General features: G+C 38.4%; 1 protein-coding gene across 1 annotated transcript in view; it reads right to left on the bottom strand.

The window, feature by feature from the left end:
• The window catches only part of EFHC1 (EF-hand domain containing 1), a 44679-nt gene extending 22642 nt beyond the window's left edge, over positions 1-22037 (bottom strand). The window contains exons 1-5 of the mRNA XM_069488403.1: positions 21975-22037; positions 18620-18841; positions 11621-11908; positions 5061-5210; positions 3691-3883 (exon numbers count right to left, since the gene is read on the bottom strand). Of these exons, the coding sequence (XP_069344504.1) occupies positions 3691-3883; positions 5061-5210; positions 11621-11908; positions 18620-18841; positions 21975-22037 (916 nt within the window). The remainder of the gene's footprint in view (positions 1-3690; positions 3884-5060; positions 5211-11620; positions 11909-18619; positions 18842-21974) is intronic.
• Positions 22038-26360: the final 4323 nt, after the last annotated feature.

The raw sequence follows: 26360 nt of genomic DNA, 5'->3' as shown, positions 1-26360 counted from the left end.
TTCCCTAATTGTGCATCTTAAAAGCTCTACAATCCAAAGGATCCTTTTCCCAATGTCTAATGTCTAACCCTACAAGATCCCTTTGGGCTGCTGCAGGAAGTAATGGGCAACAGGGTACATAGCTCACGACTACATAAGTTTCCCTCAGTATACCATATTCCAGGAGATCTGGTATATGTGTGTGTGTTCTGTCCAGCCATTTGCCTTCGTTTGCTCAATAGCCAAACCCAATGTCACTAAAATTTCCTGTTTCCTTTTAGAATTTTAATGGTTTTTACCTCTTACCTTTGAATTAATATTTGTATATGCTGAGGTAAGGGTTGAGGTTTATTTATCAATTTATTTTGCATATGGCTATCCAATTGTACCAGCACTATTTGTTAAAAAGATGATCCTTTCCCCACCAGATTGTCTTTTAATCTTTATCAAAACTCCAACAACTATATATGTGTGGGTCCATTTCTGGACAATTCATTCTGCTTCATTGATCTATATGTCTATCTTACCAGACTGTAAAGCCTTTGAAATATGGGCTTATACTAGTTTTAGATTTACATTGCCTAGCATGGTGCTTTCTTCATCTATGTGGATGTTCAATTAACATTATTTGAATGATTGAATGAGGCAATAAAGATGCTCAGAAAGTTAGGAAAAACATTCAACTTTCTGGAGTACGAGAATTCCAACTAAGAGGTATTCTAGATTCATTTAAAAGGCAAGATCAGGCTGGGTGTAGTGGCTCATGCTTGTAGGCCCAGCACTTTGGGAGGCCAAGATGGGAGGATTTGCTTGACCCAAGGTGTTTGAGACCAGCCTGAGCAACATAGTGCAATCCTATCTCTACAAAAAATTAAAAAAAATTAGCCAGGCATGGTGGCACATAATTGTGGTCCCAGCTACTCAGGAGACTGAGGTGGGAGGATTGCTTGAACCCAGGAATTGATTGTGCCACTGCACTCCAGCCTGGGTGACAGGGCGAGACCCTGTCTCAAAAATAATTGAATAAACAAATAAAATGGCACAATCAAACTATGAAAGACAGTTTAAAGGATAACTAACATATTTAGACTTTCAGAACCTCATGCCTTGGGTTTAAGAGCTGAATAGGCTTTTGTTAGGATAAATATCCATTTTGACATTACCTGCCACCTACTGGTCACCTGTAATTACCCTCAACAAAAAAATAACTTTCAGAATTCCTGATATTTTAACTCCATCCATCATAAATATATAACTCTGATTAATCTTAACTATTAAAACAAGGCCCTGGCAGAGAGAACTTTTAAAAGATACTCCCATAACTTCCTTATTACTGTCCAACACAAACTCTTTGCCTAGCGACCATCTCTTGGCTGTCCCTAAACATGCCATACTTGTTCTTAATTCCCAATCTTTGCTCTTGTTCTTGTTTGCTCTTTGCTCTTGCTCTCTCTAGTGTGTTCTTTCTCTTTGTTCTCTGCCATTCTAAATCTGGGTACAATCCTAGCTCTTCCACAAAGACTTCTTTAGTCTTTCAGGCTCACATCTCTCTTCTCTGACCTCCATCTGCATGACAAAACTAATTACGTAATCAGATAATCTGATATACTAGTGTTATTAGTTAACAGCTTTGTGTATTTTATATGATTTGTCTCCCTAGTTACACTAGAAGTACCTCAAGGACAGAATTCAGGGGTTGGGAGTTATATTTTCATTTTAGCCTCCATAGCACTTAGCACATAAAATGGTTCCCATAGCAGATATTTAACTATTGTTTAACTAAATTTAATAAAAATCACCCATTGAATAAATGCCTTTGAACATCAATTAGATGCCATTCCTTTAAACCCACCATTCCACTTAAAGGAATTATTTAGCTGGTGGGAGCTTAGCCTTTTCTGTACTGTTACCTCATGACTAACAATGACTTTTATAAAAAGATGTGTTTCCTGCCTCTTAAAAGGACCCCAGCTCTGTCTCTAGGCTGTCTCTCCATACAACTTTGATAAAAAATTTTTTAATTTAAAAACCATTTAAAGTTATAGAAGAGGAAGTTATAGAAGAGGATGATTGCAAGTTTTAGACATAGGTCACATTGATGAGACAGAGACAAACGTAGAACCTGAAATTTCAAGGGATTCAGTTTCAGTGAGGCTTTTTCCATGCCACCCTGAATATATTCCTACTCTTTCTTTTTATCTACTGTAAATCTAACATTTGTTAGCTCCAGATGGCAGGAATTTCTGGCTCATTTAAGCACTCTGGAAGGCCAAAATTAGTATATTAGTCCCAGTGTCACTGAACTCCAAGAGGGTTTTATAGGAGGCTGAGTATAAGAATACGCGTGGTAGGCAGTAGCTAGACTATGCTGAACTAGGGCACAGATCCAGTTGTTGCTATTTGAGAATATAAGCTGTGTTCACAGTTATTCTCAATTTTCAAAAAAAGAGATATTTAATGTGAACTCTCCTGATTTTAAAATGATAACCATTTTCAGTCCCTTTTACCCTTTTTCCCGAATCTCATTCTCCTTTCCCTCACAGGCAACCATTCTAATGTGCAGCTTTTTGATTGTGCACTTGTGTACTGTTTTGCATGTATTTCACATTATGTAAATGTTATTATACTATGTATCTCATTTTACTTCTTTTTTTCCTACACAGCACTATATTTTTAAGATACATCCATTTGTTTTCTGTGTATATCTTGTTTATTGCTTTTAACTACTGCGTATTAATCAAAATGTATATTCACCATATTTTGTTTATCCACTCTCCCAGCGATGGAAATCTCCAACTCCTTGCCTTTTAAAAAATAACACTGCATTTTTAAAAAAATACACTGTGCAGGCCAAGTAGTACCTGTGGATAGGGTGAATTTAGCCTCAGACTATCAATTTGTTTATAACCTCTAAACTAGACAAACTCCCTACTCAATACTTGGAATTTCTTATCTCCTAGTTCCCAAAAATACAGTAAAAAGGAAAAAAAATCAATGAAAGTATACACGGAATTCTGTTAGCCACCCAAACATGATAGATGTCATTATATGTGACCAAGATGACATTTGTGCAAGAGAAAATTCTTAAACTACTAAGTCAATAGCTGAAGAAAGCCAGCTTATCTCAGGAAACAGTAAACAACAGGTATCCACTGCCATTTTGTTGCATTTTCACTCTCCAACATGCCAGGTTATTTTAAACCAGCAAAGAAAAAGCTGAGGTTGATACAATGGACTCCACCTCTTATGAGTCACAGACATGCCTTTTCCAATCTCAAGTCACACCACATAGGAACTTCCTATTTAGAAAGTAGTTGAGGTGAGAAGCAAAGTCAGGAAAGCATATATGGAAATGCTAAGCTATATCCTCAAATGACAATAGGCGTGTTTGAAAAATGTATTAGTAATCTAATATTAAATTGTTTCAGTTCAGAAGTCTTGCTCTACCGCACTTTAAATGAATCTCTCACTTTTGTTTTTGTTTTGTTTCCTTGAGCTGGGTATCAGTCATCTCTACCAGACTGTCTCAGAGGCATGCCTGGACCAAGAGGAAAGCAAAGGAGGAAAGTTGTGGGAAAGCCATTTTCTGAGCACCTGAGAAAATATAGCGAAAGCCTCCCAAGAATAAAGGAATAACCACGCTGATTAAGTAGTTCCTTTAAGATCCTAAAAATGTACCAAGTAACAAAGGGTAAACTGAATCAAACATACTTGAATTCTCCACTAAAACCTTGGGCATACGCTGCCGGTTCATTAGGAGTGGGAAAGGATCTCGCCCATCATTCCGTTCGTGAACCTCTCGAATTTCCACCGTATCATCCATAAGATAGTAATGAATGATATAGTTCCGACATTCACCAAACATGTTGTCTGTATCATCCCAGGTGGCATAGAATCGAAGAACCTTTGAGGAATCCAAAGTAGTGACTCAAGTTAAGAATTCTAAAAGTGGAGGGTTTAACTTAGCTACTTTGGCATTTATGTACCAGACAATGATGAAAAGATTAGTTGGAAAGACTATGAAGTAATCTCAGGTGGTAAATTGAAAAAAAGAAATATTCATCAAAGATACTAAAACATCTGAAATTATGTACCATATATCAGCAGCTGGAAAGAATTAAATAATAGGATTATAAGTTTGTGCCAAGAAAGAACGGCTCACTTTGATCCAAAATATTAGTCAGTGAAAGAGCAATGAGGTCCTTTATAAAAGTGGTTTATATATATTAATAAAGGTACATGTGAATATGATTTATATACAATTAGTATGGAAAGAATTTTCATTTATTAACCAGAATTTATTTTTGGTCCCATCAACATACATCTTCTATTAATAGTATCAATACAGTCTTTAAATACAAAATAATAACAGATATATGATTGGCATATAAAAAATCTTTAAAAGACCATGCTAATGCTAGGTTAAATTTTCTGAACTGTTAATAAAATGAGTTAAATTTCTGGAAAAAAAAAAGCAGTGAGAGTGATCTCTGCCTTTTCTCTTTCCCTTTAGTTACAAAAAAGAGAAGATTCAAATCTGCTTATATACATCAGCTCACAAGGGGAAGGATTACAAAGGTTGGAACAAAGTTGGAAAATGCTCAGAACATTCTGTACTCCAACATTAATATAACATTTAACAGGGAAGCATCTGCAGTGGAGTTTCTGTGAAATTACCTTCTTTAAAATTAGAAACCTAAATAGCTTTGAAATTTCCCAGTAATTCATTTAAGGTTTCCCACAGGATTCTATGAGATTAACTCATTTGGGGAAAGAAACGGTCAACTGGAAATGTAAAGTGGGAAGCAGATGTGGCTCAGGAATAGTTTTAAGATTTAAATATTTGGTGGAATTCACAAGACCTAACTCCATAATCTTCTATGGATCTCTAATATGAAACTTAGGCCTTCCTACATTTCTAACCCCAGATGAAAACAGAAAGACGGCACTGTACCCAAACAGTTAATTTACAGATGTAATGTTTCAAAGTAGTTACCAATACAGCTACCCAAATAGCTTGCCAAGAAATTCGTGCCGTATTTGGAAACTAGTAAATCTACTCAGGTGCTCAGGTCACTTACTTGTTTGTCAAAGGTGAGAAACTGCTTGAGCTGATCAAAGTCCGATGGGGTGACATACTTACGAGGAGGCTGTTTCCGGAGTTCAGTGTAAGGATCAAGAGCCATTTTCTCTGGTGGATTTAATTCAATTCCTTGACTTTCCAAAAATGTCTAAATAATTCAAAATTAATAATGATAATTTTTCTTAGAGCTCCTTAGATTAATAAAGTGATGGTATAAAAATAAGTATAATAATAATTTCTATGCCATTGCTCAAGTTAACCATTAATTTGCTGCTTGAGCATATTGTATTGTCTCAGCTGTATTGTCTCCAACTGACCCAACTCCATAATGCAGATAATAATTGATAATTACCTGAAATACTCTATACTGTAAAATTGCTAGGTAATATGCTAAGCTAGTTGGAAGGTACTGTGACAAAGTCACTGAATTCAAATATGAATTTAGATCAATAAAATTTAATTAGGTGCCCAAGAACAGAATAAATTCTAGGATTGCTTACATACATACATCTGGAACCTAACCATGGTTTCAAATAATATGTAATTTGTATCAGGTATGGAGGCAAACTGCACAATGGCCAAGTTAGGATGAAATCATATTCCCAACTTTCCAACTCACCTAAAACAAGTGTTGCATATGATTAAGTCCCTCCCCCTTACCAAAAAAGAAAAGAAAGCATACCCACTGGTTATTTTAAATCAGAAAATGTTTTAGCAAAATAGGAAAGAGAAACCAAGTACTCAAATATCACCAGAAAAAGTTAAAGAAAGCATCTGAATTTGACATAATCTTGAAGTTTCTTTTTCTAATTATGAATAAATACAAAATTATTTTCAGAGTCATTATATCTTTTAATACAACTTGACATTTCATCTTCTTAAAAGCACTACCATAAACTGTACCTTTTCTGATAATCAAAAAAGAACACTTTTATGATATTTGTTAACATTATAGAAGTAAAAATTAACCTAAAATTTGGGTTTCTTTTGAGAATTGTGTGGCTTGCTTTTGAACAATTCAATAGAGAAAACACAGAACTCAGAGCCAAAAGATGTGGGTTCTAGTATTAGCTCCACTGCTAACTAGCTTGTGATCTTAATATTTAATATTTTATTGGGCAGTCTCCAATATCTTTTCAATATAAAAATATTGAGATCTTCTATTAAAACTATTGAGCTGGAGCTAATGACTAACAATAAAATTTTCCCTTTAGATGGTGGATCAGTATAGCAAGATTAACTAATTGTGGTATTTAACGAGTGTTGTACGCCCTTCTCTTACTTTCAACGGACATTCGGGCCCTTTTTTTAACTTTATCCTAGAGATCCTGCAGGCATGCAGAAGCTTCTTGAAGTTGTCTGTTTTTCCTGTCTCTTAGAAAAGCCTTCTAAACTCTTTGAAGAGATTATTCTAAAATGTCCCAGAAGGAGGGGAGAGAAAAGAGAATGCCTTTGAGGGAAGGAAGAGAGAAAGGGGAAAATTCTCCCACACTGGAAACGACACAGGTTGGTGGGTCTCCGAAGAATAGGATCCTACGTGTGTGCTGCAGGGTGCTCTGAGCACACGTGAAGCTGTAGTCAGGACCATCAGTCTCAGGCATTCCAAGTTCCAGGATCTTACCTAGCACCAAAGCCACTGGATAATCTAGGGGCCCTGTCTATGTGACCCCTTTAGGTCTGGGAGTGCATCTGCTTCCTTGTTCATAGGGCTTGGAATCTTTTTTTTTTTTTTCCCTTTAGCTGCCACCTGCCCAGGTATAGGATGGGCTTGGAATCTTTGGCAAAGCTGAGTGTGAACAGAAACACCAGCTGTTATGGATCAAATGTTTGTATGCCCCCCAATTTCATATATTAAAGCCCTAACTCCCAATGTGAGTATTGGGAGATATAATAATAAAGGCAATAATTAAGGTTAAATGAGGTTATAAGGGTGAGGCCCTGATCCAATAGGATTAGTATCCCTAGACGAAGAGACACGAGAGAATTAATATTCTCTCTCTCTCTCTCTCTCTTTCTCCATGCACATGCACTAAAAAAAAGCCCCCTGAGCACTCGGCGAGAGTTGGCTGGCTGTCTGTAAGCCAGGGAGAGGGCCTTCCATATAACCTGACCATGCTTGGCACCCTGATATTGGACTTCCAGCCTCCAGAACCCTGAGAAAATAAATGTCTGCTGTTAAAGCCACCAAGTCTATGGTATTTTTGTTATGGCAGCCCTAACTGGCTAAGAAACTAGACCAGTTGGATTGGGGCTCAAGTTGGTTATACATTATTTTTTGAAAAACAAAACAATATTTCTTGCACACTAGCATTTGTAGAATAGATTCACATATGCTACATCAGCAAAGATATTTTTTTTTTTTCTGGGACAACTAAAGAGGCCAAGAAGCAATGATATTTTAACAACAAAAAAATACATTCTAGATCTATGATTTCTAGAGCTTTATTTTTTAATGTGTTCAGTCAGTTCTGTCTATAGGACCAAACAGTTATTTAGAGCAACAAGGAAGAGGTAAGGAGGAATGGTGGTGATATATTTGAACAGGTACTTCCTGGTCAAATCACACCATAAGGACAGCTATTTTCCTTAACCACTCATAGGTCTAGTCTGAATGAAGAACATTGAATTAGATGTTTGTAAATTTTAAACTTTCATAGGAGCCAGCTTCCAATCTAACAGATCAATTGTTGAGAACATAATTCAATCAAGTCGTCAGTGCCTGAAATAAATAGCTCTAGTCAAATATCAGTTATTAAAATACATTGATCCTCATTACTCATGGATTCCATTATTTGTAAATTTTCCTACTCACTAAAATTTATCTGCAACCCCAAAATCAATACTTGCCACATTTTGCAGTCATTCACAAACATGCACACAGTGGCAAAAAATCTGAATTGACCAAATGGGCAAATTCTTACTGGAGGTTGAACAAGATGAAGTTCTCACTTCTTATTTCAGTTCTCACACTGTAAACAAGTATCCTTTTTGAGGTCTTTTATTGCCTCATTTTTTTGCATTTTTGTGCTTTTTGTTGGTGATTTTGCTGTTTAAAGTGGTCCTGAAGCTATAGTGGTGTTTAGTGTTCCTAAGCACAAGAAGGCTTTGATGTGCCTTATGGAGAAAATATATGTGTTAGATAAGCTTTGTTCAGACAAGAGTTATAGTTCTCCTGGGTGTGAATTCAATGTTAATGAATCAACAATATATATTAAATAAGGTGTCTTTTTTTTTTATTTCATCTTATTGTTATGGGGGATACAGAATTGCAGGTTACATACGTTGCCCATGTACCGCCTTTCCCCCCAAGTCAGAGCTCCAGGCGTGTCTGTTCCCCAGATAGTGCGCGTTGCACCCATCATGTAGGTATATATCCCTCCCTTCCCCATCCCCCCTCCCCGAGTCAGCACCTTCAAGCGTAAAGTTACCATTCCCCAAACGGTGTGGGATGCACTCATTGTGTAGGCATACACCCATCTCCTCCCCCACCCCCCCCCTCAGTCTGATATCCGATTGGTGTCGTTCCCAGATTTGTATTTAGGTGATGATCAGGGAAACCAATTTTCTGGTGAGTACATGTGATGCTTGTTTTTCCATTCTTGGGATACTTCACTTAATATAATGGGTTCCAACTCTCTCCAGGAGAACCATAGAGATGTCGTATCTTCATTATTTCTTATAGCTGAGTAATATTCCATGGTATACATATACCACAGCTTACTAATCCAATCATGTATTGATGGGCATCTGGGTTGTTTCCACATCTTTGCTATTGTGAATTGTGCTGCTATAAACATTCGGGTGCATGTGTCTTTGTTACAGAATGACCTTTTTTCCTTTGGGTATATGCCCAGTAATGGGATTGCTGGGTCAAATGGCAGGTCTACTTGAATCTGTTTAAGATACCTCCATAATGCTTTCCACAGGGGTTGCACTAGTTTGCAGTCCCACCAGCAGTGTATGAGTGTTCCTGTCTCTCCACATCCACGCCAACATGTGTTGTTTTGGGTTTTTTTGATAAAGGCCATTCTCATTGGGGTTAAGTGATATCTCATTGTGGTTTTGATTTGCATTTCTCCGATGATTAGGGATGTTGAGCATTTTTTCATATGTTTATTAGCCATTCTTATATCTTCTTTTTTTTTTTTTTTTTTTTTTTTAATTTTTTGTTGAGACAGAGTCTCACTTTGTTGCCCAGGCTAGAGTGAGTGCCGTGGCGTCAGCTTAGCTCACAGCAACCTCAAACTCCTGGGCTCAAGCGATCCTACTGCCTCAGCCTCCCGAGTAGCTGGGACTACAGGCATGCGCCACTATGCCCGGCTAATTTTTTCTATATAGATTTTTAGGTGTCCATATAATGTCTTTCTGTTTTTAGTAGAGACGGGGTCTCGCTCAGGCTGGTCTCGAACTCCTGACCTTGAGCAATCCACCCGCCTCGGCCTCCCAGAGTGCTAGGATTACAGGCGTGAGCCACCGCGCCCGGCCCATTCTTATATCTTCTTTTGAGAAGTTTCTATTCATGTCCTTTGCCCACTTTTTGATAGGGTTGTTTGATTTTTTCTTGCTGATTTTCCTGAGTTCTAAATAGATTCTTGTTATCAGTCCTTTATCTGATGTGTAGCATGCAAAAATTTTTTCCCATTCTGTAGGTGGTCTGTTTATTCTCGTGACTGTTTCTTTGGCTGTGTAGAAGCTTTTTAATTTAATCATGTCCCATTCATTTATTTTTGTTGCTGCTGTGATTGCCTTGGGGGTCTTCTTCATAAATTCTTTGCCTAGGCCAATGTCTGTAAGAGTCTTTCCTACATTTTCTTCTAGAATTCTGATTGTATCACGCCTAAAGTTTAAGTCTGTTATCCACCGTGATTTGATTTTTGTGAGAGGTGAAAGCTGTGGGTCCTGTTTCAGTCTTCTACAAGTGGCTAACCAATTCTCCCAGCACCATTTATTGAATAGGGATTCTTGTCCCCAGAGTATATTCTTTCCTGCTTTGTCAAAAATTAGGTGTCTTTAAACAGAAACACACACAAAGTAGGTTATATATTAGTTGGTTGACAAAAATGTTGTCACCAGAGATTGGCTGGAACCTAACCCTATATTTTTTCCCCTAAGAGCAATGGTTCAGTATTCACCTAATTCAGTGTTTGGAGTGACTTTATAGGTCTTAACTGCTATGATTAATGAAAATTGACTATAACTATGTTAGATCAACTGCTCAGTGACGAACTTGTAAATGTTCAAATTGTCCATAAAGACACAACTATAAAAATATCTTTAAGTTGAGATAACATTTTATAATTTCTCACTGTTGGTACAATTCTGAAACTGCTTGTGATAAATATGACCCAGAAACCTAAAAAGCAAGATATCAAGATATGTTGGAAGGAGACACTACCTCAAAAAGGGTCTCGCACCTCCACTTTCTATACTGCTTCTCTCTGTTGCTTTGGAATGGCACTGATGCCATGGCTCCTTTCTTCCTTTCCTTCAGGTCTCTGTTCAGGTGTCATCTTGTCAGTGAGACCTTCTCTGATTAGCCTTTATAAATAGCCTCCAAATTCCATCCCTTCTATTCAGCTTTAGTTTCCTCCATAGTTCTTATCATTTTCTGACATATTACATATTTATTTGTCTCCTCCAACCAGAATGTAACCTCTATAAGGGCAAGTCTTTATATATGGCACCTAGAACAGTGCCTGGTATATAGCAGGCACTCAGTAAATATTTGCTAAATAAACTACTAGGAGAAAAATTAAATGAATGAATTCATAGGAGCTCAGTGCATGGCAAAAATTAATCATATTTGGCATTAGGTAGCATGGGATAAAGGACATAAAATAATTCAGAAACTCTGCTGCTAGAAGTATTTTTTATTAATAAAACTAAGACAAATTTGGGATTGATTTCTTAATTCCTAACACTTTGTACTGAAGAAAAGTTATCAAATCCTCTATGTAGGTAACATTAAGAAGTTATCTTTGTATTAAAAAAAACCAAATTTATAAAATAGAGAAAGTAGAGGACTTTTCTCCATATAAAAAAGTTTTTTTTTCATTTAAAAATGGTTTTATTTCAGGAATCCTTTAGACAGCAATTTTTCCTAAAATAGAGCAAGTATAATTTACCAAAAAAAAATGTGAATTGCACAAAAAATTTTAGGCTTATATCGGCTAATAGAGGTAGTACGATTTTTGTAAATTCAAACTTAAGATAAAATGTTCAATGGCTCTTCCAAATTTCCATTCCAACAGGGGTGCTATTTCCCTTCCTCTGTACTTGAACTGCCATGGGAACTGGTTTCTTACCAAATGATTCAGCTACAATGACAGTTTAATTTTGAGTGAATATGTATTAATATCATTTTGAAAAAATGTTATTACATGGTGTTGGCACATATCAGCAACCTATACACCCACACAAATACCTAGTTAACATGCATAATAATTCACACAGGACAAATTACCAGTGTCCTCCCCTTACCCTAATAAATTAAATGTATCCTTCCATAAATTAGAATGACGCCCCAGGCCCCACAACTTCCAAAAATACATACTATACCTGTGTGAATCGGTCACAGTCAACAACGTGGAAAGTTTTGCCATAAACTGTGATGTTTATTCCTCGATTCAGGTCTTTCCAATGGTAATGGTCTCCCCGGTCATTCTTGGCTAGCCGCTGGCGTTTGATTAATTTGCCTTGAGGGATCCCAGAGTTTTCCACAACAGGCTCTATGATAGACATGCTGTCATCTTCTAGATAGTAGTAAATGTTTACCTGACGGATCCTATAATGTTCCTCAGTTGATATAGGAACATCTTCTTGGAAATAGGCATCAAATTTCAGCACCTAGAATACACCAAAAAAGGAGAAATGGCGTAGTATTAGCTTTCCATTATCTTCTAAAAAATATCAAGTACTCTCCTGAAAAGAGAACCACACAGGGGGATTTGAATACTTATCACTCCTATCCTCCAAATCAAGAGTTGGCAAACTGCGGTCCATGGGACAAATCTAACTCGCCACATGTTTTCTTATATGACCTGTGAGCTAAGAATGTTTTTTACACATTTAAATGGATAAAAACATTAAAATCATATTATTTCATGATATATGGAAATTATATAACATTTAAATTTCAGTATCTATTAATATAAGTAATTATATAAATAATTAACACTTATTTGTTAATGGCTGATCTCCCATCACAAGGGCAGTGTTGAGTAGTTGTGATAGAGATATATGGTCTGTAACCATAGACTGAATTGTGTCCCCTCACCCCAATTCATACGCTGAAGCCCTAACCTCCAATGTGACTGAATTTGGAAACAGAGTCTTTAGGAGGTAATTAAGGTTAAATGAAGTTTTAAGGGTGGGGCCCTCATCCAATAGAACTGGTGACTTACAAGAAGAGAAAGAGAGAGATCCCCTTCCCCTAACCCCGCCACACAACACCCAGGAAAGGCCACGTGAGGAGATATTAATAGCAAGAAAGCTGCTGTCTATGAGCCAGGAAGAGAGCTCTCAGCAGAAACCAAATCAGCTGGAAACCTGATCTTGGACTTCTAGCCTCCAAAACTATGAGAAAATAAATTCCTATTGTTTAAGCTACTCAGTCTGTGGTATTTGTGATGACAGCCCAAACAAACTAAAACTACTGCAACACCCAAAATATATACTACCTGATGCTTTACAGAAAAAAGTTTGCTGACATCTGCTTTAAATGTTTACAGTGTGTATAGACTATTTACTTTGTGTGTTTTTTGGTGAGACAGCTTGAAGAACTTAGCACTACTAGCTTCAGCTTCATGACAGAAGTCCCTCCCAGAACTTCTGAGAAAGAGTAAAACATTTTGGACAAGACTATGATTTTTGGTTTCAAAATGAACACAAAGGCTCAAGTTCACTTCTTTAGAAGTGGAATTCCTTGTAAATGCATATTAATAACACATTTATTCTTACAGACTTTATATTAATGACTTTCAAATCCTCAATCCACCATAGAATCTCTGTAGGGCATGTAGACACCCTCGCTGTGCTCAGGAACACACATATTATGTCAAGCAAACCACTGGTGCTCTGGGAGGCAACAGCATCAAGTCAGAACAGCACACTGATTATACATTTAAAAAATACAACACGCTGTTATAAAAAGCTTATGTTGACATGCTTTGGGATTAATTTTCATATTTCTATTATTCTATTTCTATTTTTAATCTCCTTTTCAAGGAGAGAAAGTATCAGAATGGTGTTCTAGGTAAGCAAGAGAGTTTACTCAATTCTCTACTAGATTAAGAGAACAAGTCGAGACCTTTAAATGAAGACACAAATATAGCTCCATGAATGGGAAAATGAAATAATTCTATACATGAATACTGTTGCTAAAAAAAAAGTATAACGTCAACTGTGGAAGAACAAGATAAAAACAGAGAACTGGCAATTGCCTAGGAGATATGCGAAAATAATGAAGTCCTTAGAACTCATAATAAAAAGGTGAAATAGATGAGTGCAGTGGAATGGTTAAAGGAGTAAAATAACATGGTAAAAGGCAAAGATAATTTTTAAGTAACATTTTAGATCAACTACAAAGAATTGCAAGTGGGGACATGATCACAGTAATTCATATGTGAAATGACCTGTATGTGAGCCACAGATTTACAAATACACAAAATGTTAAAGCTAGAACTGATCAGCTAGTCCAACCTCACTTGTTTTACAAGGAGGAAAATGAGGTCCAGGGTGGTCACATGGCTTGCCTGATGCCATACCAGGAGTTCGGGCCAGAGCCAGGACCAACTCAGTCTATTAACTCACAGCCCAATGTTCTCTCCATATATCTTACTACTTCTCAGATAACAGGTACTACAGTGGTTCAGAAAAGGAAACTATGTGGGCCAAAGTGGTCAGAAAAAGCTTAACTGGGAGGAAATAAAAGATTTACTAGATCTTAAAAATGGGAAAATTTTAGGTAAGTAAAGGAGATAGAGGGGATTCTAGGCAACATTAATAACGGAAGCAAAGTAAGGAAACCCAGCAGCAGAATGCAGGCAATGGTGGAGGAGGAAGTACAAGGCAGAGCAATCAGACTGAAAAGCCCCTTAAATAGACCAGGTCTGCAGCCACAAATTACCAGCAATGGAAAAACAGAAGGCTGACAGGATTGGTAGTAAGGAGGTGGGAGGATAGAAGCCGGATAAGGTATTGAGAAAAATCCAGTGCTGGGGACATAGTAGTGATTCCATAAAAATGAAAACATAAGGAGAAGAAGCTAATTTTGGTAGGGCAGATGGTGAGCTTGATTTTAGACTTACTGAATTTAAGAGACAGCACAAGTTGATACTGCAGGGGGTAATTTGAGATACAAGACTGGGTTTTAGGAAAGAAGTCAATATTAAAGAATAGTCGAGGATAAGTCAACCACTTTTGGCTCAAGCAACTGGAAAGATGGAATTACTATCAAATTAACATGAAGGGCCAGGTGTAGTGGCTCACGCCTGTAATCCTAGCACTTTGGGAGGCTGAGGCAGGAGGATCACTTGAGGCCAGGAGTTCAAGACCAGCCTGGGCAACATAGCAAGACTCCCATCTCTACAAAATATTTAAAAATTAGCTGGGCATGGCAGTACACACCTGTAGTCCTAGCTACCCAGGAGGTTGAGGCAGGAGGATTGCTTGAGCCCAGGAGGTCGAGGCTGTAGTGAGCTATGATTGAGCCACTGCACTCTGGCCTGAGTGACAGAGCAAGACCCTGTCTCTAAAAAAATAAAAAATTAAATTTTAAAACATCACATTGATATGAGAAAGGCTGCCACTGAACAGATTTGGGGAGTGAGAAGACAAAATTAGGAATTCAGTTTAAGACATGTTTAGTTTGAGATATTAGACATTCAAGAGAAGATGTCAAACAGGCAATTACATATACATATGTTCAGAGGACAACTCATTATCACAAAGAGGACATTTCAAGTCATGAATCTGGACAATTCACCAAAGGAGTGAAAAGAGAACCATAGAGAAGGGAACCAAAGACTAAGTCCAGGGCCACAGCTATGTTCCTAAACTATCAGTTTTCTAACATGAAAATGCCTATGGCAACAGGAACTTGGCCTCAGAATGGGAGATAGGGAGGATATATGTATATATATATTTGAAATGCTCAAATAGGCATAATTTTTGTATTCTGGTTTTTTTAATGCAAATGATAGTTATTAAATAATTTGTTTAAAAACAAACCTTTTAGACTATGCTATATGATCACTACAGATTAATCCCAATCTCCTATCTTTGTACATCCATAGGAGTGAATTGTGACCATGTGTTCATTGTGTAAAATCCAAAAATTCCTTTTGAAGCAAAGAAAGACTAAATAATGTGCATCTCAGTTTTTGCTTTATATGCACTTTATAATAGTATGTTCATATTCTGTAAGGAGGAGAATGTAATGTATATATGGGATATTTGGTAAAGAAACTGACTATTCAATTAACTTGGGCACTAAATTCCCAAGTTCTCCAGTTATTTGGGAGTTTATTGTCTGGCACAAACTGTAAGTGGTAAAACTTTTATCTATTAAGACAAATTCTAGAATTTTTTTCTGTCTGTACATTCATCTCTGATCACTTAATATGTATAAGTTTGCCCTATAAAACCCTTGAGTTTCCTTTGGCACGTGATCTACACATACGGCTAAAACAATGTATTTTCAACATGTAATTCATGTTAAAGAGAGCCAAGCTAATATGTGAGGTCTCAGGTAAAGAATACTCTAACTTCCAAAACTATCTGTTAACCAAAAATGTGCTTATCTATTTACTTATTAAGAATAGACTTAAGAGTTCTAGGCCAGGCACGGTGGCTCACGCCTGTAATCCTAGCACTCTGGGAGGCCTGAGGCAGGCGGATCGCTGGAGCTCAGGAGTTCGAGACCAGCCTGAGCAAGAGCGAGACCCCGTCTCTACTAAAAAATAGAAAGGAATTATCTGGCCAACTAAAAATATATATAGAAAAAATTAGCCAGGCATGATGGTGCATGCTTGTAGTCCCAGCTACTTGGGAGGCTGAGGCAGGAGGATTGCTTGAGCCCAGGAGTTTGAGGTTGCTGTGAGCTAGGCTGATGCCATGCCACTCTAGCCCGGGCAACAGAGTGAGACTCTGTCTCAAAAAAAAAAAAAAAAGAGTTCTGTGCTCCTCCCACAAAGAATCGGAAAGAAGTTAATACAGGAAAGTTCTTTAGCAAGTAGTTTGAATAACATCAGCCTTCTCAGGCAGAATAAGAACTTGATTATACAGACAAGAAAAAACAATATCTAGATAATGTGTTTAAAAATGATTTTTTTCATGGTATTTTACAGCAGGCTGGGCTCCTTTTTATCCTGTATTCTAAGCTTCAGGGTTTATAGACGAGGAAACTAGAGATTGTGACCCTACCAGGTCACAGTGCTAGTTGGTAGAAGACCCACAAGTAGAATCCAGGTCTTCTAACTCCCAGGAAGTACTCGGAATGCCACAACAAACATGAAAATATTTGTGTTTACTTCATGATTGAAGGGGGTATTGCTTAATAAATATTTTCATACCATATACAATTATAAAAAGACTAGCCACATTTTTTATTTTACTCAATTATATGCATGTTGCAAATTCAGCTTGTCAGTTTTCATCAGTGACACAGATAAGAAATTAATTTTATTTGTTAAATAACTATTCATCTCATTTTTAAATTAATATTTATTAAGCATTGATTATACAATAAATCAGACAAATCCTTTTGCTCATGAAGTATACACTCAGGTGCAGCAGATAAACACTGAACAAATCAGCAATACAAAGTATAATATAGTGCTGTGAAGGAAACAAAGAAAGGGAAGTGATGCAAAAATAGGGAGGGACCTCCAGGTAGAGTGGCCAGGAAAAGCCTCACTGAAAGAAGAGATGGAGTCGGCCACTTAAGGACAGAGGGAGAGCTATTCCAGGTAGGGGAAACAGCAGGGACAAAGGCCCTGAAGTAGAAAAACAAAAGTGGTAACAATTTCAAGGAAATATGGAAAGTAAGTCCAGTACGGTTGAAACATAGTGACAAAAAGAGGGGCCCAAGATAAGGTTAAGAGTGCCATCTCCAGTAGGGCTGTAAAGAAACTGCAGAGTTAGATATTACTCTGTATATAATAGGAGGAGCCATGGAGGTGTTTCAGGTCAGTATATGATATAATCTGATTTTGAAAAAGTAAGCTTGGCTGCTCCATGGATAATGAATTTATAGTAATAGTGGAGATGGAAATAAGTGGATAGTTACATATTTTAGAGGCAGAAATGACAGAGTTTGCTAATAGATTAGATGTGGGTTGTAAGGGGAAAGAAAAATCAAAGATGACTTACAAGTTAGGGGCCAGAGAAGCTAGGTACATGGTGGTAACATTTACTGTAGTGGTTAAGAGAGTCTGAAGGTATTTTCCCAAAGAAATGACAGGGAGGCTGAGGCAGAAGGATTCCTTGAGCCCAGGAGTTTGAGGTTGCTGTGAGCTAGGCTGACGCCATGGCACTCTAGCCCAGGTAACAGAGTGAGAATCTGCCTCAGAAAAAAAAAAAAAAAAAGAAAAAGAAAAGAAAAATTAGCTGGGCATGGTGGTGCACACCTGTAGTCCCAGCTACTCAGGAGGCTGACGCAGGAGCATCGCTTGAGCTCAGGAGTTTGAAGTTGCTGTGAGCTATGATGACACCACTGCATTCTAGCTGGGTGACAGAGCAAGACACTGTCAAAAAAAAACAAAACAAAACAAAACAAAACAAGAAAGCTAACTTATAAAAACTAGTCAGTAGGTCTCAGACCCAGTTACACATTAAAATCATCTGGAAATTAGGATTGATAAGGGTTCGAATTACATCTGATTGTCTTAAAAGTCTCACCAGTGATTGTGATGTATGGCCAAGGGCCAGGATTATTTTACTATAATAGAAAGAAGAGGCTTGTTGTCAAAGAAAAGCAAGGATGATGTGGTAATGTCAATAGACAGAAATAAGGCAACTCACATTGCAAAAGCATAAAGATAAAATGAGAAACAAACAAAAATGTTATAACACTCTTTGGTTATGTAATATCACACCTGAATTGTTCCTTGCAAAATAAAAACTTAAGGAGATGGCCTGGAGAAAACTGACAATAGATGGAGTCATTGTTTTCATGATTATATTTTTCATTTCAAAGAAGTTAAAGATTTGTCATCATTATAGAATAAAATACTTTTAAAAAGCAGGAAACACAGAGCAGGTAAATATAGAGCAATACGAACTAAAGAATTCAGAATTCATCCAACTTTTCTTCAACTGTATTTGGAAAATATTCCAGTGAAGTCTACAGGGAATTACTTTCTGTAATCGGCTTCCTGACTAAAGAAAGCCTCTTTTAAGCCCAAGTTCAGCTGTCTATGACTAAGGGTTGAGGCATTTGAATAATTTTCTTCTCAGAGCACTCTGGGAATCCTGTGGTTTACTGTTAACTTTTCTGCAAGCAGTTGGCTCTCAGACACTTCAGTTCAAGGGGTACCCTAAAATCCCAGATGATACCTTTTTGTCAAAAGCCACATGTGCAGGAATGAAGTCTGCAGGCGGGGCCTGCTTAGGTTGGCCGTAAGTTAGAACTGGTGCCTTATTAGCCAACTCATCCAGCTCAGCCTGAGACAGCTGGTTGAACTGGAGGCGGTCCCCGCCTATCCCAACTGTCGGACGTCGAGCAATTGCGTAGCCATTCCTGTAGCCCAGTGTCTGGCTTCTATGGAAGGCTGTTTTCTGAAGAAGAAAAGAAGTATGTCATTACAACATTATACAAATTTTTGTTAGGAGGAACTAACTTTTAAAAATATAACTTAAACCTTTGCTCATAAATATCACAAATCTTATATCAAAAAGTTGGTAAAGATTCTGTATTTTTTAAAAAAAAGTTCTGTATTTTAAGCTAAAACAGCTGGACAGGATCAAGGAGAGAAGTTGCTACCTCAGCTTAAAATAAAATTTAAAGCCCTGTTCTGCCAAGCCCAATTTAACTACAGGTTCACCTTACATGAGGGACTAAAATAATATCTCATCTATACTCTTAATTTTTCACTGGTCTTCCCATGTTTTTCATCTTATCTGGTTGTTATAAAATCTGTAATACCCAGACGATCTGGTTCTGTGAATTTTATTTTTACCTACTCTTCTTGTTAACAGTGACACTGATACACTCACATAACTCTTTGGAAAGCAACTGACCATATAAAGTCTTGAACTTAATAATTCCATCTCTGATCATTTATTTTAAGGATGTGATCCAAAATTATGGGAAAGAACTATATGCCTAAAGCTGCCCATTACAATGGTAAACAGTGGAAACAACGTATAAGACAAACATATGAAGATGTGAGTAAATCATGGAAAAATCACTCAATGGACTATTACGCAGCCATTAAAACATCAGTTTTAAAGACCATGTGGCAACCTAGAAAAAAGGTTTATGATTTAACAAGCCCAAAAAGCAACACATAAAATTTATGTATACTACAATTACAAGCATGGAAATATGTACATGAAGAGACTAGATTTGGCAAATGCCCTTTGTATTATATATTTCTGAATTATGTTGATTTTTTACAATGCCTATATTTTATTGATAGTTAGAAAAAATAAAAGATTACATTTAAAAAAAAGAGTAGAAAGGCAAATTAGAGGTTATGTTAATTTGACGGTTTTCCTTTTTCTGTTATTTTTAAGGTTACTTTCAAAATTTTATCTATAATATTTAATTATATGTAATTATATACATAAAACTTAGGATTAATCATAAAATATATTTTTTATGAAAAATAAAGCTTACTTGTCTACATCCTAATTTCTTTGGAGACCAGCCTACCATCTTTCAAGATCTGTACTAACATGAAAGGTATGATAGAATAAACTTCTTTTGCTAAAAGAGTTCTAATGAACTGCTGCAGCCTTTTATTTTTAAGGGTTATGTATTCAGGGTCACAAGTCAGTAGACAGGAACTGCTCCAGGTACCTAACACACATAACGTAGAACAAAATGGGCTGAGTTAACATCCTCATTGGATAATTTGTATAACTTTGGTCTTCTTTTTCTACCTCTAAAGACAGAAGAAACATCAGTGACTTCAGTTTGCTTCCCCATTTTTGATAATACCTGTACCATCACTCGGCCATGACTCTTACGCACCCCAGGCAAGTCAACCTCAGGACTCTCCACCCCCCTTATTCATTATGGTTTACCTTCTCAGTGCCTTTAGAGTTACCCATATCTAGTCCTTCACTGTTGAAGATACAGTGACAATGTTTTTCAAATTCCAAATAAGGCAAACTGGTTGACACTTGGCCAGTGTATTTAAACTATGAAATATGTCCAATGCACAGTTCATCTTACTTGTAGTACAGCAATGTATGTCTTTAGAGCCCGGCACTTCCATTCACATTTCTGTAATCCCCCAAATCAACTTAACCCTGCCTTGTCGGTAACCTATACTGACACCAAATGCTTAAGCTGATCCTCTGTGGGGCAAGGAAGTACCTACAACATTTTCTAATTACATAAAATAGAAAAGTCCACTGAAATTAAAAATCCATGATGTTGTATCTTAATGCAGGAATAATTATGAAAAGATTCAGAATCCAAATTCTCTCACCAAACTTTCAATTTAAATTTAAATTCATTCTCTCAAAGAAAATAAATTCACTAAATGTTTCATCTTTATGAACATGCAGAGGAAATTTAAGAATTCAAATAATTAAATAATATATAAACTATCATTGGCTTATCTGTGATAATCAGTCTACTGAATCCCATTATTGATTTCCCAGAATATATATTGCAGTAACCCTGTTAGTATTAAAACAAATACTAAATAATTTTAAGAGCTAAACTATGTCAGGAGAAAAAAAGAACCCAAGCTCCTGCTGCTGCTTTAATTTTGTCTAGAAGATGCGACTAAAAACAATTAAGGTTGGGGGAAGGAGCAAAATAAAATTTAAACAAGAATCTTTTACAAAAATGTTAAGAGTAAAAAGAATAAGGCTAGAGGAAGAGAAAACAGCAACTAAACTGTGGCAGAGGGAACTGAAATGGAGTATCTCCTACAAAGCAGGGAAAGATGGTTTGGGAGGAAGATGGGCAAGTTTCAAAGAGAAAACGCAATAGAGAAAAAAAAAACAAGAATGGGGAGAGGGGACTAAACTGTAGAAAAGGCAAAAGTGGAAAGAAAACGGATAGGGTTGGGCAGAAGCACACAGGAGAAGAGCAGAGACTGCGGAAAAGGACCTGGTGGACGAGTGGAAACGATATACACACAAGACAGGAAATGGAGGTGAGAGTGGGAAAAGATTACTGGGTCCAGGATTCAGAAGAGGAAGGAGGCGGGGCGAGAATAATGGACCTTAGGAAAGTGGGTAGGATGGGGCCGTGGGAATGAGGATGAAGGTGAAGAGAGGCTAGAGGGATTAAGGATAGAGCTGGGCAGACAGTGTATGGTGTGGGGGAATCAGCTAGGGAGATGGCCTAGAGAGCCTGGGAGTGGGCAGTGGGAAACAGTGATCTAGAGGGAGAAGAGGTAGCGGGTTGAAAGAGCAGAGCAGCAAGTAAGAACATAGTGCGGCTCGAGGGATGAGAACGAAGAGGGGGCCAACACTGCCAAGATGGAGCGGAAAAACTAACGAGAGAAATAAGGCGGAAGGTAAAGAATGGGTGAGAAAATGAAGCTGGCGGGGCAAAGACGATAAAAGTCCGGCAGAAAAGAAAGAATAGGACCAGGGAAGAGGACGGATTTGGAGGAAGAAAGGACAGACTTGAGTGGAGGAGAAACCAGGTGCGCCGATCCTCGACCGCTCCGGGGGTGCCCAGAGGTGGGGACAGGTTGGGGTTAGGCAGATAAATCCTCACCGTGGAGTCCCTAAAGGACGTGCCCGGGAGAAAAGGCAGTCCATGGACAGGGTTGGACACCATTGCAGCCGGTACGGTCCAGGCCACCACGGTCCAGTTTCGTCCTCTCCGGTTGCCCTGGCGACAAGCCGCGTTTGCTGGCCCTTCCAGGCTCCATGGTAACGCCAAACATTCTACGCGCCTGCTACCGGAGGGCGGGGCCTGAGGGGCAGACGTGACAGGTCTGCGCGTGCGCCGTTCTCGGGACTCGGTACTCTCGCGGTAGGGTGGTCGCGGCAACCAGGCGGGGTTAGTGGGTGTTGAGGGTCTGGCCCCGCCTCTTCCGCTTTGCCCCGCCCCCTCCCCACTCCCAGAGGACGCGACGTGGGATCCATTGGGTGGGGCAGAGAAGGGCGGGTAAAGTGAGGGGTTAGTTCTTACTGTGATGAGCCGGGTCCGAGCAAGCGCTTAGATAAGTTGCAGAGGAAGGGACGTTTCTTCTTTTTCTCCACTCCAGTCCTCGCCGAACTCACTGCTGGCCGCCGGCGCTGTGAGGTCGGGCACTCTTATGTCCCAGTTACGTCCTAGAAGTGTAAATGGTTGGTCCGGATGAAAGTGTTACTACCCCAGACCCATGCTTCTTAGAGGCAGGAGCTGCAAATTATTCATGATTGTATTTATGTTGCTCAGGGATGGTCAATGAACTAATGCAACCATCTCGTCCCTAATCCTCCTACTGCAGCATTCTCTTCTTCATCCCCTTCAGCTTTCTTTAATCTACTCAACACCCTCTCCGTTCTTGTAGGCCTTCTTGTAGGCCAGGTTTTGAATATTTGCTGCAGGACACGGTGCATTCCAGTAGGTACTTAATATTTGTTGACTGAGGAGCTGGAGGCTGCTCATCTCAGTCTCTCATTTATACCTACCTGCAGCTGCGATGAAAAGATCCAGAACCACAAAGGGAAACGCAGCTCCTTCAAAGAGAAAAACTAAATCTTGAAAAAGAATCAAATAAGTGGAGTGAAACATTGTCAGCAGCATTCTTGCCTTTGGTGCCTTTCACAAAACCTATTTAAATTCCTTTTTCTTAAAATAAATGTAATCCTATTCCTGAAACATTTTCCAGGGGTGGGGATGGGATGGGTGGGGGACTCATCCGTGCTGAGGAGCTTAAAAATAAAAACAAAAACCAAACAAAACCCAGGTGCCCAGAGATTTGGATTCATTAAGTCTGAAGTCAGGGCCAGGAATCTGATTTTTATAACAGGTGTTTCTGACAAGCCAGCTTAGGAACATGATAAAGTAGTAAGCCTGACACAGAAGGCATAGCTCAGTGTCATGGGTAGTTTACTGCCAATACAGACAGCAGCTCTACTTTTATTGCTGCTTGTTAGAGAAAATCCCCCCTGTTGGGTTTCACTAACTGGTGTGAAGCTCAGGAGGCCCAGGACTTGAATGTACTAAGTGACACCTGAAGCAGTTATTGATGCCTGTCGACCACACCCTGCCCAACAAGTTTCTTTTCTAACTCTTTCTCTCCCCTTACTACTTCTGTTTCCTTGTCCTTTTTTTAAAAACCTTTTAAAAACTTTTTTCTTTTCATTATCTGTTAGTACATTATCTTAATGCAATAGTTTAATACATTTTTAAAGTTCAATGAATTGATTAGCATTGTTGAAGTTTCTGAAAACTTTAAAAGTACCTGTCCATTGCATTATACCTTAGCCACCAACCTAGGATGGAAGCCAGTCACTGGGAGAGTATGTCAAGATGGCTAGTTCAACCTTTCAAAGTTGCCTCTCCCACTTCTTTCTACCTCATTGATGCTGATTACCCAGAATCACTGATAACTATAATTCTCACTGACTCTTCATGATAACCTTGAACTCTTACAAGTTCTATGATCCCTCCCTCCCCACTCTCTTAATCCCATGGCATTAGCACACACTGCAAAAAGCCTATCTTGACTAACCGCATAGTTGCACTTAGATCTGTATTTCCTGGGTTGGGTAGGGAAGGAGCTTGTGGGTCTGGAAAGGGTGAGTCATGCCTAAGCCTATTGTCCATTGTGGAATCTGTTTCTATTTGAAGAGTGCCCTCTACTCAAATGCCTTTCTTTCCCAGAAGAGCACCCTAGTTAAATGGTTAAGGAGTGTGTTTTATTAATAACTACTTTTGGGCCTCAGACATGCATAGTGAAGAAAACTTCTGTTGGTCTATGACCTCTTAAAAATGCTATCATCTCTGAGGAGGGGAAGCCAGGCAGTGTTGCATCAGTGCTAAAAAGCACAGGGACAGGTATTTAAAGAAGGAAAAAATAAAAAATAAAAAAGACAGGGCTTCATAAAACTGCCTGGATCCTGAGAAGGTTTGGTATGATTAAGAGTTGATATCTCATTTTGACTGCTCAGTTTGTATTGTCCTTCAGTTTGTACCTACCACTTCCCAGTTTGTGGAATATATAGGAGAGGGACAGAGCCTGATTATCCCTGGCAGCTAAAGTAAGAAGTGCCATGGTTGAAAAACCATTGCATAAATCCTGGACTCAGAAGACCACAGAAATATTGGATGATTTTTAGCAGGTTTCAAAGCTTGGGGAATGGAAAAAATGGAACTGTCTCACTGCTGGCAGCCAAGCCTGAAACAAGGCCTCATGGGCTGGATGACGTCTCCTAGGGAATCCTGATTGGAGATGTCCTGATGGGATAGGTCACGAGCTGTCGCCTCAAATAAACTTTTCCCCTTTCAGCATTTTGCCCAGAGCTGGCTTTACCCAGACTTTGGTTTTAATACTCTGACATTCCTACTCTTCAGTACCTATGTGTTCCGGATTATTTCTGCAGTGATTTCGGTGTTCTGCTTCCCTCTGCTGGATAAAATTGTTACAGCAAGACTTCTAGGCGGGAGGAGGGGGAACCCCAAACAATGAATTATTAATACACACCTTCAGGTTTTGCAAATACTGGAGGTGTGGTAAGTGGGTGAATACAAGGATAAGATGGCCAGGGAAGTGTCCCTCAGTCAGAGTGCTCTCTAGCATTCATTTCCATCATTCTACGGTCTCTGGAATCTCTTATCTAAAAAGTGGGCCCAGTCAACAACATTGATCTTTGCAAAGTGTGGCAAAAGGAGAAACACCCAATGATTGCCAAGCAGATTCTGGAGCAGATTTAGGACACACAGGAAATCTTCATTTGACACAAAATTACACAACTTGGGTTTAAACTATTTTAGTCTTACTGTGTACTACTGCCTGGGGTTTGGAAAAACCCATATTTCTGATGCTTTTTCCTCCCGTGAGTCAAACCCATTTGATGGCTTTAGCTAATTCAGTTAGAATTCCTTTCCCTCTTCAAAGCTTATCAAACACACTTCACAGGATATAAACTTCACAAGAATAAGTTTTTTGGTTTTTTGTTGCCATTTTCCTAGCTCCCATCACAGTGTCTGTAACCTCATAGATATTCATCAAACAATTGTAAAATGACCAATGAATAATGACTAAATGAATAAATAACAACTCAGAGATCACCTGATAAAGTATTTTTCAAACTTTATCCTCAGCAGATCCTCAACAGTAGTTCTTAAAATCAACTTAATGAATTGTGACCACAACCAGACACTAAAAAAAAGAAAAAGAAATTGTCAGGATGCATCCCATGTTGTATGGGCAAGAATAATTCAGTGAAAATATTTTTAATATATATACATACACACACAGTCATATTGAGAGTATATCGTGGTCACAGTAAAAGTGCTTGGAAAGTGATTGACACAATTCAGCTGACTCATTTTACTAACGAGAAATCCCCAGACCAAAAGAGATTAAGGAACCATCAGTTAATGGCTGGTTCCCAACTGAGTATTTCTTACACTCTACCTAACTCCTCTTGCAGCTAAGAAACAGATCCCTCATTTAGCACCAGGAGAGGTCATGAATCTTGGTATCCTGTTTGTGAGACATCTGTGGCATAATGAAGCTCTCAACAGTGTGAACCAGTGTGCAAAGACAAGTGTGAGAATGGTGTGGTAGTAATATTAATTACAGTGCTAGATTCCAAATGTGCACAGGAAGTGAATCCCTTAATTCAAGTAAATGGCAACTTTGAAGCAATGGGGAAATGACTTAGATACCTCCTTTCCCCTGGCACATCTCAAACCACTGTTCCTTTTCACCCTTCACGTATGCAATGTGTAACAAAAAGTGAAACATCAGGTTAGGTTCTGAGAACCACATTCTTGTCCTAAGTGTGTTAGGAACATTTGGGTGAGCTTAGACAATTTACCTACTCAAGTCTCCTGTTTTTCATCTCTAAAATTAGAAGCCTGGGCTGGGTGTGGTGGCTCACGCCTGTAATCCTAGCACTCTAGGAGGCCGAGGTGGGTGGATTGTTTGAGCTCAGGAGT

The sequence above is a fragment of the Eulemur rufifrons genome, chromosome 15, assembly GCF_041146395.1.
Source record: "Eulemur rufifrons isolate Redbay chromosome 15, OSU_ERuf_1, whole genome shotgun sequence".
NCBI lineage: Eukaryota > Metazoa > Chordata > Mammalia > Primates > Lemuridae > Eulemur > Eulemur rufifrons.
The sequence above is the reverse complement of the archived record's forward strand: the minus strand, read 5'-3'. Positions and strand labels throughout refer to the sequence as shown.